Here is a 16,810-nt window from a genome sequence, read left to right as displayed (position 1 = left end):
GTGGCACTATACAGTATATCTATCGCTACCACAGAGCGGGTGACAAGCCCCTCCATTCCCATGCTCGGTGGCACTACAGTATATCAAACCGTCTCCTCTGTTGGCCTGGTGCTTCACGTAATGGCTTGGGAGGATTATTTATGGAGGGGCTTGTGCAGCGTCCATGTTAGACACTGTGTTGTTGGCCCGTGTGAAGCATACCGTAGTCTACTTTATAACTGTTTAAAAATGTTGTGTTTTGATGACGGAGGTTTCGTTTTTTGGGGGGTTTTTTGCGACCTACTCAGAAAACCTGCAAAATCTTGTCAGTCCGTCCATCCGTCACACCTCGTGACATGCTCCATATATGGACAATTCAGATCTCCATATATGGAGCTGATCTGTTTTGACATTTCATATGTTGATCTGACGTCATCAAACCCTTTACACTCAAGACACTGCCCCCCGCTGCCACCCTTAGATCTCATCAAACGCTGTACACTCAAGACACGTTCCATATATGGCCAGTACAGAATGCATTCCATATGTTGCTCTGACCCCCCCCATGCCAAAGCGCCAGCGCTCGCCCAGCAGTCTGCCGTCACCCAGGCGGATGAGTGCACGCGACCTCGCCCTTTAGGGCGTCTTACTGGTCGAAATTGAGTTTATTTGTTGTTTATTTAGATAGTTATCGATATTGTAGAAGTTATTATAAAATTAAAAATGAAGGTTTGTTTGTTTTGAAAATTCTACCAAACATTTAAATAAGTAGCTTTGGGGCCGGCCGGCACTATACTTGGTATGTTTGTTTCTTTTACTTTCTTTTTTTTTTTTTTTACCTCTCCACCAGATCTCTTAGCCACAGAATTGGGACGCTATGGTTCACGTGGTTAATTGTCTTGTTATCTCCCCTCCAGGTGCTGGGCAGAGAAGTGTACACATCAAACAACCAGCTGGGAGGCGTCCAGATCATGCACAACAACGGTGTGACCCACTGCACCGTGACCGATGACTTTGAGGGGGTCTTCACCCTCCTGCAGTGGCTCTCCTACATGCCCAAGGTAAGATGGTGATGTGTTAATAGTACATTACTACTGGAACATGCAACCTGGCCTCACCCAAACGCGGTGAAATAACACGGATTGGCAATTCCGTACATACAGTAGACTACTAGAAACCCCCCCAAATCCGTACATATAACACTGAAATCCTCCCCATAGACCGTGACGGAGGGGGCAACGTCTCAAGCGAACTTGAGCCACGAGAGCCGCCACTGAGCGAGCTAAAGAGAGCGAGTTGCCGTGGCAAACGTTGCAAAGTTTGATTATGCCGACTCAGCCCCGTCCGAATTGTGACCCAATAGCACAGAATCGTAAATAATGTCAACCCGAACTCACCCAAACACGGTGAAATTGCACGGATTGGCAATTCCATACATACACTACTAGTGAAAGCCATTTGAAAATTTAGAAACCCCTCCAAGGACCCATGGGGGGGGTCCCCAGACTCCACGTTGAGAACAAGTGCTGCAGGATACAGTGTCACTCATTCATTGAAGTGGATGTGGTTTTTTGTGCCGTTGCAAAGCATGGTTTCTTTTTATTTCCTCCAGTCTAAACGTAGTCCCGTGCCCATCCTCAATGCCAAGGACTCCATAGACCGCCTTGTGGAGTTTATTCCCACCAAGACCCCTTATGATCCTCGCTGGATGCTGAGCGGACGGCCCGCCCAGAGTGAGTACATATCATCAGTGTTTCTCGAACCTTTTGAGGGCCCCTCCTATGCCCAGCTTTGTGTGTGCGTGTGGATTTTTGCGATGATTTGATTGGCTGATCACCCCCATAGCGATGATTTGTTTGGCTGAGCAAAGTACATATTGACTTGAGGATAAAAAGTGAGGGCAGGAAATTGAAGACGCTAATTGTGTATGTATATATATATATATATATCAAGGACCTCCAGATTGGTATAATTATTATGCATATTAGGCCACAACCCGCATAACTCTCAGTGACAGACCTGTAAAGGTCCACAATCAATCATTTTCCTGGGGACCCCCCTGGAACCACCTCAAGGACCCCTGGGAGTCCACCGGACACCACATTGAGAACCACTGTATTACATGAATATAGTTTCATGCAAAAGTTGGCAAAACCCTGAATAGTGTTCAGTGTTCTTGTTATATCCACGCCACCACCACCACCACCACCCTCATAAATGCTGTATCAGCAACTTTGAAGAGCCGGCCCTTCATATTTATTTTTGTGCGTGTCATTTAGAGGTAAACGCGAGGTGAGGACAGTCGGGTGTTATCGTTTCAGGCAGATATCCCGCAGTGTCAAGGGTTAAGCTAATTCATGACTGGGGGCGGGGCCATTAGGAGATGGGGAGGGTACTTATTCACTCACTAAAAGAGGCCCAGAGAGCGGCCCGCCATCACAGCCACGGGATCAAGATAACTCCACGATGGATGTTTTACACAGCGGGTCAGGACCAGGCAGATTCCATATCAATGTAATTACAAGTCAGGTGCGCAACGAGATTGAGCACAGCGAGGGGGAAGCCAGCCCCGTGTCTTTAGTGGTGATGAGTGCCGCGGCTTAATTGAATGGTATAACCCTCTCCGGCTGGGCCCATGTTTCTCTCTCGCTCTGCAAGCAGCCACAAGCGCTGACCTAGCCCCTTTATACAGTCATCCATCATGGCCTCTGCCAAGATGGCAGATTACAGGTGAACAATACACAACTTCTGACTGCAGCTGAGATGACAGCAGTGTATAATCGGGAACACTGCAGGGAGGGCAGAATGTATTTACTGAAAGACAGACGAAAAGGACAGAAATGTGTCTATATTTCTAGTGTAGCGGTGAACAGCCCAGGCGCTGGATTAAGTCTGTTTCTCTTCTTTTTGACTCGCTTGTCATTGTACCCTTTCTATTGCTGTCATTTCTCCATATATCTCTATCTATATCCTTATTGTACCCTTTCTATTGCTGTTATTTCTCCATATATCTCTATGTATATCCATATATCTGTACCCTTTCTATTGCTGTCATTTTTCCATATATCTCTATGTATATCCATATATCTATGTATATCCATATATCTCTATGTATATCCATATGTATATCCATATATCTCTATGTATTGTATATCCATATATCTCTATCTATATCCATATATCTCTATCTATATCCATATCTCTATCTATATCCATATCTCTCTATATATATCCATATCTATATCCATATATCTCTATCTATATCCATATCTATATCCATATATCTATCTATATCCATATATCTCTATCTATATCCATATATCTCTATCTATATCCATATATCTATCTCTATTTATATCCATATATCTCTATCTATATCCATATATCTCTATCTCTATTTATATCCATATATCTCTATCTATATCCATATATCTATCTATATCCATATCTCTATCTATATCCATATATCTCTATCTATATCCATATCTATATCCATATATCTATCTATATCCATATATCTCTATCTATATCCATATATCTCTATCTATATCCATATCTATATCCATATATCTCTATCTATATCCATATCTCTATCTATATCCATATCTCTATCTATATCCATATATCTCTATCTATATCCATATATCTATCTATATCCATATATCTCTATCTATATCCATATATCTCTATGTATATCCATATATCTATATCTATATCCATATCTCTCTATATCCATATATCTCTATCTATATCCATATATCTCTATCTATATCCATATATCTCTATCTATATCCATATATCTCTATCTATATCCATATATCTGTACCCTTTCTATTGCTGTCATTTCTCCATATATCTCTATGTATATCCATATATCTCTATCTATATCCATATATCTCTATCTATATCCATATCTATATCCATATATCTCTATCTATATCCATATATCTCTATGTATTTCCATATAACTCTATGTATATCCATATATCTCTATTTATATCCATATATCTCTATTTATATCCATATATCAATCTATATCCATATATCTCTATGTATATCCATATATCTCTATGTATATCCATATATCTCTATCTATATCCATATATCTCTATCTATATCCATATATCTCTATGTATATATATCTCTATGTATATCCATATATCTATCTATATCCATATATCTCTATCTATCTCTATTTATATCCATATATCTCTATCTATATCCATATATCTATCTATATCCATATCTCTATCTATATCCATATATCTCTATCTATATCCATATATCTATCTATATCCATATATCTCTATCTATATCCATATATCTCTATCTATATCCATATCTATATCCATATATCTCTATCTATATCCATATCTATCTATATCCATATATCTCTATCTATATCCATATATCTCTATCTATATCCATATATCTCTATCTATATCCATATATCTCTATGTATATCCATATATCTATATCCATATATCTATATCTATATCCATATCTCTATCTATATCCATATATCTCTATCTATATCCATATATCTGTACCCTTTCTATTGCTGTCATTTCTCCATATATCTCTATGTATATCCATATATCTCTATCTATATCCATATATCTCTATCTATATCCATATATCTCTATCTATATCCATATATCTATGTATTTCCATATAACTCTATGTATATCCATATATCTCTATTTATATCCATATATCTCTATTTATATCCATATATCTATCTATATCCATATATCTCTATGTATATCCATATATATCTATGTATATCCATATATCTCTATCTATATCCATATATCTCTATCTATATCCATATATCTCTATGTATATATATCTCTATGTATATCCATATATCTATCTATATCCATATATCTCTATCTATATCCATATATCTCTATCTATCTCTATTTATATCCATATATCTCTATCTATATCCATATATCTCTATGTATATATATCTCTATGTATATCCATATATCTCTATCTATATCCATATATCTCTATCTATATCCATATATCTCTATCTATCTCTATTTATATCCATATATCTCTATCTATATCCATATATCTCTATCTTTATCCATATATCTCCATCTATATCCATATTTCTCTATGTATATATATCTCTATGTATATCCATATATCTATCTATATCCATATATCTCTATCTATATCCATATATCTCTATCTTTATCCATATTTCTCTACCTATATCCATATATCTGCAGCGCCGAAGGGTTCGTGGCAGAGTGGCTTCTTTGACCAGGGCTCGTTCATGGAAATCATGCAGCCGTGGGCACAGAGTGTGGTGGTCGGTAGAGCCAGGTACGTCCCAATGAGAACAATATTAATCCTAATATCCTGTTTCTACAACATACAATACAAGTACAAATACAAGTTATGTCCAACCACACCCGGAAGCCCGGGAATTTAGTTCTAAAGTGATTGTGTACGTTAGTCCCTTTACAATTTAGGCATTTAGCAGAAGCTCTTTTACAGTACAGTAAGCAAGAAAATCACAACACAAGTACCGGTACATAATACATCAAATACATGAAAAAATAGTCCTCAAGAATCATAAGGAAGCTAATAACCAGCATCTGTAAACTGTAGAAAATCTGTACAGTAAAGCTATGAGTATACACTATAGAGTGCTATGTCTACATAAAATGCTATCTAAATTTCATAAGTTTAGCCTTTTGCATACCCCTGTAAGGTCGTCGAGGCCTTTAAACTGAAGATGGAGCTTTGTAAAACAAAGAATGACGTTAATGACATGGGTTTCCAATTTCTACCTGGTGTCTCTGAAGGCTTGGTGGGATACCTACTGGAGTGGTGGCTGTGGAAACCAGATGTGTAGAGCTCTCAATCCCAGCTGATCCAGCCAACCTGGACTCGGATGCCAAGGTAAGGTTTGCTCATGGTATGGGCCAGGGGTCCTTGAGGGAGTTCCAGGGGGGTCACAAAATGGACCCTTATGGGTCTGTAACTCAGAGAGTGTACAAATGGACCGTGACGGGTCCATTTCGTTCCATAACTTCCATTTGTATACTCTCAGAGTTAAATTAACATTGATTTTACAATATAAATTGGTGTGCCAGGGATATAAATGCCATTAAAGGTGAATTACGCCCCAAGTCGTTTTCTTACCGTAATATGATGACGATAATCCATTGATCATACAAAAAAGAAAGTCCATTCACTTTTTCCCTTAGAAACTGTCCATCGAGTCTCGCTAATGTTGCCACAACATTTATGCCATTTGCCCTTTGCTCATGCATGTGCAGTGTGCACCCCACTGCAGTTTGCATTGTAAAGCATATTATAATATAACAAGGGGGAAGCACATTGATAATTCAAGGACTTTAGGGTTGCTGAGTCTTGGAACTTCCTTCACTGGAAGACAATGTCCGCTGTACAGTATCTCTCTTTGCATTGACTCACCTGATGAAATGTTATGATGAATTCAAATGGATACCGTCATCATTGTCAAACACCTTTCATCACTACCGCCATACCCTAGTGTGCGCACACATAAATTAGTAATTAGTTGGCTTTCTCTAGAAGGGTGCCTACTCTTGTCGTTTCCATTCATTATTCAATTTATATTATTCCCCCAAAAAACATTGGACCAGTCCTCTTCCTTCAAACTTTCACCTAGAAACGTAATGTAATGTCTGGCTTGTTTGGAAACCGTGAAGACTTTTTATTAAACTTTTGAAATATTGCATTTTTTTTTTTTTTTTTTTTTTCATCAGTGCTGTTCAATATAGCAAAAGTATATTTTGAATCTGTGTATTTCCTTTTTCTTTGTAGCTTATCGTACAGGCTGGCCAGGTGTGGTTCCCAGACTCTGCCTTCAAAACAGCCCAGGCCATCAAAGACTTTAACAGGGAAGGCCTGCCTCTCATGGTGTTCGCCAACTGGAGGGGCTTCTCTGGAGGAATGAAAGGTACAAATCATCCTCCATGGAATCAATGGCTACTTTAGAGCAGTGGTGGAAGGTTTTCACTACTTTTTCTTCTGCTCCACTACATTTCAGAGGCAAATATTGTACTTTTGCTCCACTACAATTATTTTAAAACTTTAGTTACTTTGTAGCTTTGGATTATTGTTGCAAAATATACATGAACCACTTCAGCCCTATATATTTTGGCCATTTGAAAATAGCCGATCATGTACATTTTAAATTCTGGACTTTTACTTGTAACTGAGTAGTTCTACGTAACATGATGACAGTATTGATACTTTTACTTAAAGGGATTGTGACATTAAAAAAAAGGTTTTGGAATTGTTCTTATTTTTTTTTAGGTTTTCTAATCTCAATTGCACCCAAAAAACATGAACTTTTAACATTCAGTAGATTTTCTGTGATCTGGGGTTTTCTGGCTCAAACAGGTGCTCTGATTTGCCGGCAGTAAGTGATGTAAGACCCTGCAAATCCCATATATGTCAATGGGATTTGCCAGCAGATTTTCACTGTTTTCACTGTGTTGCCTGTTTTCATTGTAGCTCAAAAGGCTTCCAAACCCCAAAGAAAACTTCAGACCACAGAAAATCCACTGAATGTTCAAAGTTCAGGTTTTTTGGGTGTAATTGAGGTCATAAAACCTCAAATAAAAAATAAATGAAAATGAATGTCATAAAACCTTTAATTAAAACAATTGAGTACTTTTTTCCACCACGGCTTTTGCGACTACTAAAAAAGTACGACATGACACCAAAGTGGATGGCATAGCTATGACATATGACTCCACATGTGGGCAAGGTTTCAGCCTGAAACAAATTGAATGGAACATACACACACTCGCACACACACACCTAGCTAGAATCCTACCATACAGAGCCACACCATAAGTGTGAGTGCGAGAGTTGCAACTACATATACAGTAAATTAAGCGTTACATGATCACAGTAATGACAATCATAATAATATCTCTGTTTTCCTGCTAAGAATATGCAACAGCAGACACATTGGTTCTAGTGATAACTAGTAATTTATTGGTATATTTCAGTTAATTGTCCTGCCGTGTGTACTTTTTTTTTAATTATGCAGCCTAAAAGCCAAACAGAAATATATTCTATTCTGGAATATATTTTATTCATAAGGTTCCAAATGTCCAATGCCAGAAAACACAATTAAATCGTTAATCGCAATTTAGTTTGTGTGACAATTAATCATCAAACGTCAATGTGTAACGGTGACACAGCCCTTGTATTCAGTCCCGTCATATTGTGGGAATTCCCTCTCTCTCTCTCTCTCTCTCTCTCTCCTCGGATATGTATGACCACGTGCTAAATTGTGAATTCCCTCTTATCTCCTCAGATATGTACGACCAGGTGTTGAAGTTTGGGGCCTACATCGTGGACGGCCTCAGGGAGTACGAGCAGCCGGTGCTGGTGTATATCCCGCCGCAGGCCGAGCTGAGAGGAGGGTCCTGGGTGGTCATAGACCCCACCATCAACCCCCGCCACATGGAGATGTACGCCGACAAGGACAGCCGGTTAGTGTTGTTTTTGTCACATTAACGCATTCTGACCCGAGATCAGATTCATAACGAGGTTTCCGCCGGACACACACTGGTCTGATGAACCCATTCCGACCTGAGATCAGATTCTAAAAAATGTCAGTCGCTCTTCGGTTTTTCAAAAAATAGCAGACCTACAAGCTCGTATCGCGCCACTCGGTGGCGCGATACGAGCTTGTAGATCTGCTATTTTTAAATAGCTAAAGCATAACATGATGCCGCCACCAAAATGGGTGTCCGGTCAGAATGGGTTAAGGTCGCCTGGAATGTTTTTGTCTACTAAATATAAGATTTTAGTTGACTACATCTACGGTTGATTTAGTCGACTAAAATGTATTTTGGCGGGCCTTGATGGTGCCGTAATGTTGTGAGCTTGTAGATCTGCTATTTTCAGCATACAAACGAGCATAAAATGACTTGTCTTTTACTTCTACTGGATCTATTCTCTACTAGTCCCTTGCTAACATTTTAGTCTAGTTTTTATTTGTTGACTAAATTCTCTGTGTTTAGTCACTATGGCTTATTTTTCATTTAGTTTTCATTCCGTTTTCCTCAGTGTAAAACAGTGCAACATTTTTCATCCTAGTTTTAGTTGACGAAATCAACACTACACGAGCCGGAGCCAAAGCTGGCCATAGGAGGGTCTAGCGCCCCTCAAAAACAGAGAGGCCAGCTTGCAAACAAAAATAAATGGCTAATTGCTCTTTCCCTGGTTTCTCCACTCATCCGCAGAGGTGGAGTTTTGGAGCCCGAAGGCACCGTGGAGATCAAGTTTAGGAAGAAAGACCTGGTGAAGACCATGAGGAGGGTCGATCCGGTCTACATGGGCCTGTCCGAAAGACTGGGTGAGCCCCTGTGTGTGTGTATATCTGCAATGAGCTTGCAGATCGGCTATTTTCACTACACCATAAAGATTTGTTTTCTGATTTGTGGGATTTCTTCGATTTTTCTTTCATTTATTTCTGAAATTACTGGGAAAAAAAAATCATTGAGTTTTGTTTTCAATTCATGAAAAATGTAGCTTTTTTTTTGTAAATGTTTTGAAATAATATTAATGATCATACAAAATGAAGGAAACAAAAAACAAATGGGACCCACTGTTTGGGAAGCGGTGCATAATATAGTCTACCTGGTTCTTATTCATAGCATCTTCCATCGCTCTCCCCGTGTGTGTGTGTGTGTGTGTGCGTGTGTGTGTGTGTGTGTGTGTGTGTGTGTGTGTGCGTGCGTGTGCGCATACAGTATGTAAGGAGAGGTATAATACATCAGGTTAGGAGCATGTGCAGTGTCACCCTCGTTCTTTATCTGAGGTTGATGGTATCGTCCCCCCCCCCCCCCCCCCAATAGGGAGACATGTCAATCACAGCGGTGCTCAGATCAATCAGCAGCTGCACTGTCTCTCCTTCTCTTCGCCTATTGATTTCCCCCAAGGCCCAGATTGGCGGGTGTGGGGGGGGGGGGGGGGGGGGGGTGGGTGTGGACTGAAGGAACGGAGGGGTGACCAGGAAGGGCCGGGGAGAGAGTTGAACGATTGAAATTGACAGCAGAAGTCAAAGTCAGCCCAGGCGTTTGTGGTGGAGGTGCTGCTAACCACCAGCCAGCTAATTCAGACTCATAGTCTTCCTCCACTAATAATATTTGTGGGAAGGAAGGTTTGAGATTATTTTTATACTGAAATAGTATGTACAATCGCACGGCGTGTTGTAATTGATTGATTGAATACTTAATGTATTAGTAAAACAATATATAAAACTGTCAGTATTTAGAATTGTAGGGTCCTCGGGGCTTAATGGGTTAGAACCCATTCTGACCTGAGATCAGATTCATACGAGGTATCCACTGGACACACACTGGTCTGATTAACCCATTCTGACCTGAGATCAGATTCTAAAAATGTCAGTCGTTCTTCGATTTTTCAAAAATAGCAGACCTACAAGCTCGTATCGCGCCACTCGGTGGCGCGCTATGAGCTCGTAGATCTACTATTTTTCAATGGCTAAACTATAACATAATGTTTAAAACACCAAAAGGGGTTCAACCCGCTCAAAATGGGTTTTAATCTGCTGTGTTCCTGAACCGTCCAACAGGGACTCCAGAGCTGAGCCCCAGCGAGCGCAAGGAGCTGGAGACCAAGCTGAGGGAGCGCGAGGAGTTCCTCCTGCCCATCTACCACCAGGTGGCAATACAGTTCGCCGACCTCCACGACACCCCGGGACGCATGCAGGAGAAAGGCGTCATCACGGTGAGAGGGTGGTGGTGTGGCGCAAGGTTATTAGTTAACTAAAACGAACGAATAAAACTAACAGTTCTACTGCGTAACCCCGTGTTCCCCGCTGTTTAATCCAATATTGTACACTGCCTAGATTGTCTTACCTTTGGAGCATACGCCGAAGTATTTGCGACGCGTTGTGAGCTCGTAGATATGCTATTTTCAAATGGCCCAACCGAGTGAGCAGAGCTGAAGTGGTTACTGTATGTTCTAGGTTTTTTTTGTTCAAAACCTACAAAGTAACTACTAACTAAAGTTTTCAAATTAATGTAGTGGGGGCAAAAGTACAATATTTTGATCTGAGATGTATTGGAAATTGCAAATAATCAAATACCTCTAAATTGTCCTTAAGAACTAAGTACTTAAGTAAATGTACTTAGATACTTTACACCACTGGAAATCGCGGTCAAAGTCAGACGGCATCGACGCGATCGACGAGGCGATCCTTTTCATCCGATTTGTATTTTTCTTTGTGTTTTGAAGCCATCTTTGTCATGCACGCAGAGGTAGTAAAGTGTCGCATGTGAATAAAGCAGTGCTGCATGAACCTGCCTATGGACGCCTGGAGGCTAGCATCAGTCTAGCTGCTGCTGCTGCGCGCACCTCCCCAGTGAATAATGTTGTAATCTCGCTCGGCGCTATGAGACGCGTCTTCACAATTATCTTCTGATGACCCTGGTCAATCACCTCAGCACAGCCTAGCACAGACCTGCCCGGGGCTACCCCCATCCTGCTCCATCCCAAAGCCATCCTTCACACATAAATACAAGTGTGTGTGCTCTCTCCTCTCTCTCTCTCTCTCTCTCTCTCTGCGAGTATATGTGCACACATACAGTATATCGTGTGTGTGTGTAGTCTCTATTGGAAGCATAGATTGATAGATAAGCAATCGGACATTCTTATACAGGCTTACATGCCAATGGTTCCACAGTTTAGAGACAGACCTGACCAAACTCAATACATTTATAAATGATGCTGTTGGCTGAATCAGACAGCCCTATACTTCATACATGTGTACTTGAGGTTCTACAGAATCACACAGCCAACATTAGGCAGTACATGAGGTTCCGCAGCACAGCGGAACAGGCGGGTACACCGATAATAGCTGATACAAAATGTTGCCAAAAAACTCAAAGTTAAATTATGTTCCAAACCGATATACTGTACCTGCTTGGATCAGCTCTAATATATATCTGTATGCTAGTGGGCTTGTTTTCCTCACACGGTTGACATTCACATTTTATAAAATGACAAATTAGTTTCCCTTCGATATTGAATAACAAAAGTTCCTCATTAATTTGTAACCAATAGTGCTGTTATATTCAATTTCAGGGGATCGGTTCACCTTTTCGCTGCTTCGTGATAGGACAGTGTAAACGAGAGAGCATAGAAGAGAGGCAACACAGACAAAGTCTCGGAGTGGGATTCCAGCGTGGTTTAAATATATAGTCACGTATCTAATGAAAGTGATAACACGACGACAGCTTTACATAGCGAACGGGATAAGGAAACCAACCATCGAACCTCAGAATCTGCCATTTGTTTTTTAGAGAGGAGCTATTTTTGCCGGTGAAAATCTGTTTTTTTTTTCTTCACAATTTGTGTCAATTTGAACATTTCCCAGGATATTCTGGAATGGCCGACGTCCCGTACGTTCTTCTACTGGCGTCTCCGGCGTCTGCTGCTCGAGGACACGGTGAAGAGGAAGATCCAAGCGGCCAACAGTGAGCTGACCGACGGCCAGATCCAAGCCATGCTGCGCCGCTGGTTCGTGGAGGCCGAGGGCGCTGTCAAGGTAAGACCTGCTGCTGCATGCTGACCTCCTTCCAGATCTCCTTTTCACTGTTCATCCTTTGGGATTCTTCATTATTTAGTTTTGGTTCGTTTTTCCCAATTCAGTTCACCTTTAACTCGGAGTGCACAAATGTAACATGCATTACATTACATGTATACACTCTCAGAGTTGCAAATGGCTACATTAACACAGGATTTTACTTTCTACTAAACAATTTAAAAATAAATACCTGCACACTTGCAAGACTGTGTGCCATAACGCCATGTTAAAACAGCAGTTTGACTACATGAAAGCACTTTAAAAAAAGCAAGATATTATAACTCAGTATTATCCCGCTTTATCCACTCTCACGCCTTTCCTACAAATAATGACTGTCTTGGCATTTTCCATTTAACTGCAGTTTGCAGAATCAGCTGTATTCATTTGCAACAGAAAAAAATCCTGGGAGACCCAGGCAATCTAGCTCTGATAATTATAGCTTTCAAGCCATAGTGTGTTATAACTAAGGTCCAGCTGACCCACAGAGTCCATGGATATCCATTTCCACTCAAAGAAGTGCATGGTAACAACTGGCAGTATTATTTCAGTAATGTACTGTATGTACTGTAAGTCAGACAATTAAACTGCAAGCATTCTTATTACTGCCTGGCGGTAATCCTACTCTAATGTAAACAATCGTTATATGCATTAAGTGGAGCTGAATTGACACAGTATGTAAAAAAAAAAATAGCAACACCCCATGGAGATAAACGCTGTCCACCGCGGGTCAGACCGGGGCTAGAGGACTAGCTGCGGGGGGTTGCTACAGCCAGAGCAGCTTTTGAAGAATCTCAAGTAGTGACCCTCTTGTTGGCTAATGCATTACTCCAATTGGGATTGCCTGTCTTAAGCTACAATTAATCACAGCCCTGGCACGTGCAGATAGGAGAGCAACACGCTGTTTCTTAATTAAAAGCAAACAGATTAAAAATGATTAATAAGGGGCATTAAATGTTCTAGTGGACTACAAGCAGGAGTGTTCATAAAAAGGCACCAGACCATTAACGCCCTGGAAATCTTTGCTAAGCCCCCCAGCCTGGCTTTGTTTGGGATCAGGCATGCCAGCACTCATGAATACTAATTTTTTTCAGTACCAGGTCCAGTCACAAGACATTAAGCTTTTTTCTTTTGATGTGCGTGCGCCGTGCGTGCGTGCGTGTGTGTGTGCGTGCGTGCGTGCGTGCATGCGTGCGTGCACTGTAAGCTCATTTCTACAACAGCTGCCATTTATGTTTATCCCATTCTGACCGGGCACCCATTTTGGTGTCAGCATCATGTTATGCTTTAGCTATTGAAAAATAGCAGATCTACAAGCTCATAGCGCGCCACCGAGGGTCTGCTATTTTTGAAAAATCGAAGAACGACTGACATTTTTTGAATCTGATCTCAGGTCAGAATGGGTTAATCAGACCAGTGTGTGTCCAGTGGAAACCTCGTATTAATCTGATCTCAGGTCAGGATGGGTTATTTTCAGCTAATTTCTACAACAGCTGCCTTTTAGGACCATTTAGTACTTGGCTGTATCAATTGTAGATCTTTATTTTATTTTCACTGGACCTTGAAAAAAACACGACTGTCACCACGAATCAAGCTCTCATTTCTCCACGCCTGTTCGCCCATCGTTGATGGCTGATATCATGAGGCCTTGCTGGATATCTGAGCCCTGGTATCCAATGCCAAGTCGTTCCTCGTTGCAGCAAGGTTATAATAGTTTTGGATTTTTCATTATACTTTAGCTTTAATTTGTTTTGTCTTTTTTTTTTTTTTTTTTTTCTAATTCAGTTAGTTTTTGTTAGTTTTTAGAGTGGGTTTGCTAGTTTTCATTAGTTTTTATTTTTGTGTCAATGCTTTTAGTTTAGTTTTTTTATTAGTTTTATTGTTGGTTTTAGTTTTCTCTGCCATTTTCAATCCTGCACCTGACAAATAAGTCCAGGTGCAGGATTGAAAAGGGCCAGAGTAGGTATTTTCTATCATTTCAGTTAGTTTTGTAAACACACAATACAGTTAGTTATTGTGTTTCTTTTATTTAGTTTTTTCGTTAGTTTTAGTTAACTATAATAACCTTGCGTGGCAGGCCTATCTGTGGGACAGCAACGAGGAGGTGGTGGAGTGGTTGGAGAGGCAGCTAGCCGAAGAAGAGGGTGCGAGGTCCGTGGTCGACGAGAACATCAAGTACATCCGCAGGGACCACATCCTCAAGCAGATTCGCAGGTGACACCTCTCAATAATGCACTTTGACAGAAGTGGGATATTGCTTTGCAACGCCAATTTTCACCAGTCCCATTCCCAGTCTCCCCCCCCCCCCCCCCCCCACACACACACACACCTCTCTCCCAGCACCATTTGCCAGTGATGGAAAAAGTAAAAGTCCGGAATTCAAACTGTACTTGAGTACCTAAAGTAAAAAGTACTCATTGTGCCGAATGCCTATCTAAAAGTAGATCGGCTATTTTCAAATGGCCGAAATGTATAGAGGGCTGGTTAATAAATAGTATGTTTTGTAATAATAATAAAAATCTACAAAGTAACTTAAATTTTTAAATACGGTAATTGTAGTAAAAGTAGAATATTTGCCCCTGAGATCTAGTGGAGTAGTACTGAAAATTGGAAATACTCAAGTAAAGTACAAATACCTCAAACCTGTACCATTTTTATTTACCATTATTATATCGTTTTCTCACACGAGTGTGTCCTCCTCCTTTCTTCTCAGCTTTGTTCAAGCCAACCCAGAAGTGGCCATGGACTCCATCGTTCACATGACGCAGCATATCTCGCCCACACAGCGAACTGAGGTGGTTCGTATCCTGACCACCATGGAGGCTCCGGCCTCCTCCTAGAGAATGACTGGGGGGGGGGGACGCGGAGGGTGGGCTGCCCTCTCTCTCTCTCTTTCCTGCCTGGCTCTGCTCAGACCACACCCCACATTTTAGCCAGGCCTGCTCCTCCCTGACTACACTGTAGGACCTGGGCTGGGAATCTAGAGCTGGAGAGGAGCCAAGCTGACTGGCCTCTTGACGGCAGCCAAGTTACTGATGAAGCTTGTCGGCGATGATTCTGAGCAGGGGGAGAGAGTGAGACTGACCTGACCTCAACCTTTAAACATTTTGTAAATGTTCTGACATGTGGTGGTACAGTAGTGTGTGGAGATAAGTTAATTGTATTGTGTATATTTAAGTGCAATTTGGGGGAAAATGACACAGAGACCAGAAATATCACAAAATTGCGGGTCGCAGAGATGTTGCACGGTTGGCTGTTATCGTTTTGTGATAATCAATTGGGCCTCTGTTCTGTTTGCACTGGAAAATGCATAGAAATAAATAATAATAATAATAAAATATATTCGGGATGTAGTCCAGAAAAGGCACCTTAATGTTTTTTAAGGTTTGCACATAAAGATTTGAAGCAATTGATGCAAAATTGGAAAAGTTACCACGTTGCCGGGAGTGATGGTGGAGAAAAAAAAAAATCACACGTCTTACTAGGGAGAACTTAATTACTGGTCAAAAACTTGGAGAAGGGGGGGGGGGGGCACCATAGCATGTACATTGGGGGGGGGGGGAGGGTGTTCTTGTCTGCTTTAAACACGAGGGGACAGAAGAGCCCAGCGGGGCGTAGGTACAAGGTCCCATTCAGACCCTTGCTGTTTCACAGCCACCCCGGAGTGAGCTGTGGGCAGCCAGCCACACAACAAATCCACGGGAGACGGAATAGCAGCTGCCACCTCTGTTCTCCCTCACACTGCACACACACACACATGCTGCTTTGAATGCACTTTACTGCTTACTGGTCCCTCCACCGCATCCGGCAGCACACACCACACGCACAGTGTTGCAGTGTTGAGTCGGGTGTGTATGTGCACAGACACTCACTCCCTATCTCTCTCACGCACACTCTCTCTCTCACCCCCCCCCCCCCCCCCCCCCCCAAAAAAAGATAACACAATCATTAAACAAAATGAGATAGTTCTCTAGCAGTATTTTCTTTTCTTTTTTACCTAGAAAATATTTTTCAATTAAATTACTAAATTGTTTAATATTAGTTATGTCAAGAACATGACAGCTTTACTGTATGTCACTGGACATACAGTAACATACATGCTGTGTGACTTAAATTGTGATTTTTAACTTTAATTGTAATCTTAAGTTAACATGTTACATTTGAATTTTTGGGGCTTTGTGACTT

The 16,810-nt window shown here is 41.0% G+C and overlaps 1 protein-coding gene across 5 annotated transcripts in view; it reads left to right on the top strand.

The window, feature by feature from the left end:
* Positions 1 to 15,813, top strand: part of acaca (acetyl-CoA carboxylase alpha) — a 58,588-nt gene extending 42,775 nt beyond the window's left edge. For all 5 annotated transcript variants that reach the window (XM_083779890.1, XM_083779889.1, XM_083779888.1 and 2 more), the window contains 11 exons: positions 897 to 1,040; positions 1,592 to 1,712; positions 5,226 to 5,322; positions 5,808 to 5,904; positions 6,814 to 6,949; positions 8,324 to 8,501; positions 9,258 to 9,370; positions 10,613 to 10,767; positions 12,419 to 12,589; positions 14,703 to 14,839; positions 15,339 to 15,813. In XM_083779890.1, the coding sequence (XP_083636016.1) occupies positions 897 to 1,040; positions 1,592 to 1,712; positions 5,226 to 5,322; positions 5,808 to 5,904; positions 6,814 to 6,949; positions 8,324 to 8,501; positions 9,258 to 9,370; positions 10,613 to 10,767; positions 12,419 to 12,589; positions 14,703 to 14,839; positions 15,339 to 15,465 (1,476 nt within the window). In that variant the 3' untranslated portion in view covers positions 15,466 to 15,813. The remainder of the gene's footprint in view (positions 1 to 896; positions 1,041 to 1,591; positions 1,713 to 5,225; positions 5,323 to 5,807; positions 5,905 to 6,813; positions 6,950 to 8,323; positions 8,502 to 9,257; positions 9,371 to 10,612; positions 10,768 to 12,418; positions 12,590 to 14,702; positions 14,840 to 15,338) is intronic.
* The last annotated feature ends 997 nt before the right edge of the window (positions 15,814 to 16,810 follow it).

This window comes from Protomyctophum parallelum (genome assembly GCF_964188405.1).
Source record: "Protomyctophum parallelum genome assembly, chromosome: 1".
NCBI lineage: Eukaryota > Metazoa > Chordata > Actinopteri > Myctophiformes > Myctophidae > Protomyctophum > Protomyctophum parallelum.
The sequence above is the reverse complement of the archived record's forward strand: the minus strand, read 5'-3'. Positions and strand labels throughout refer to the sequence as shown.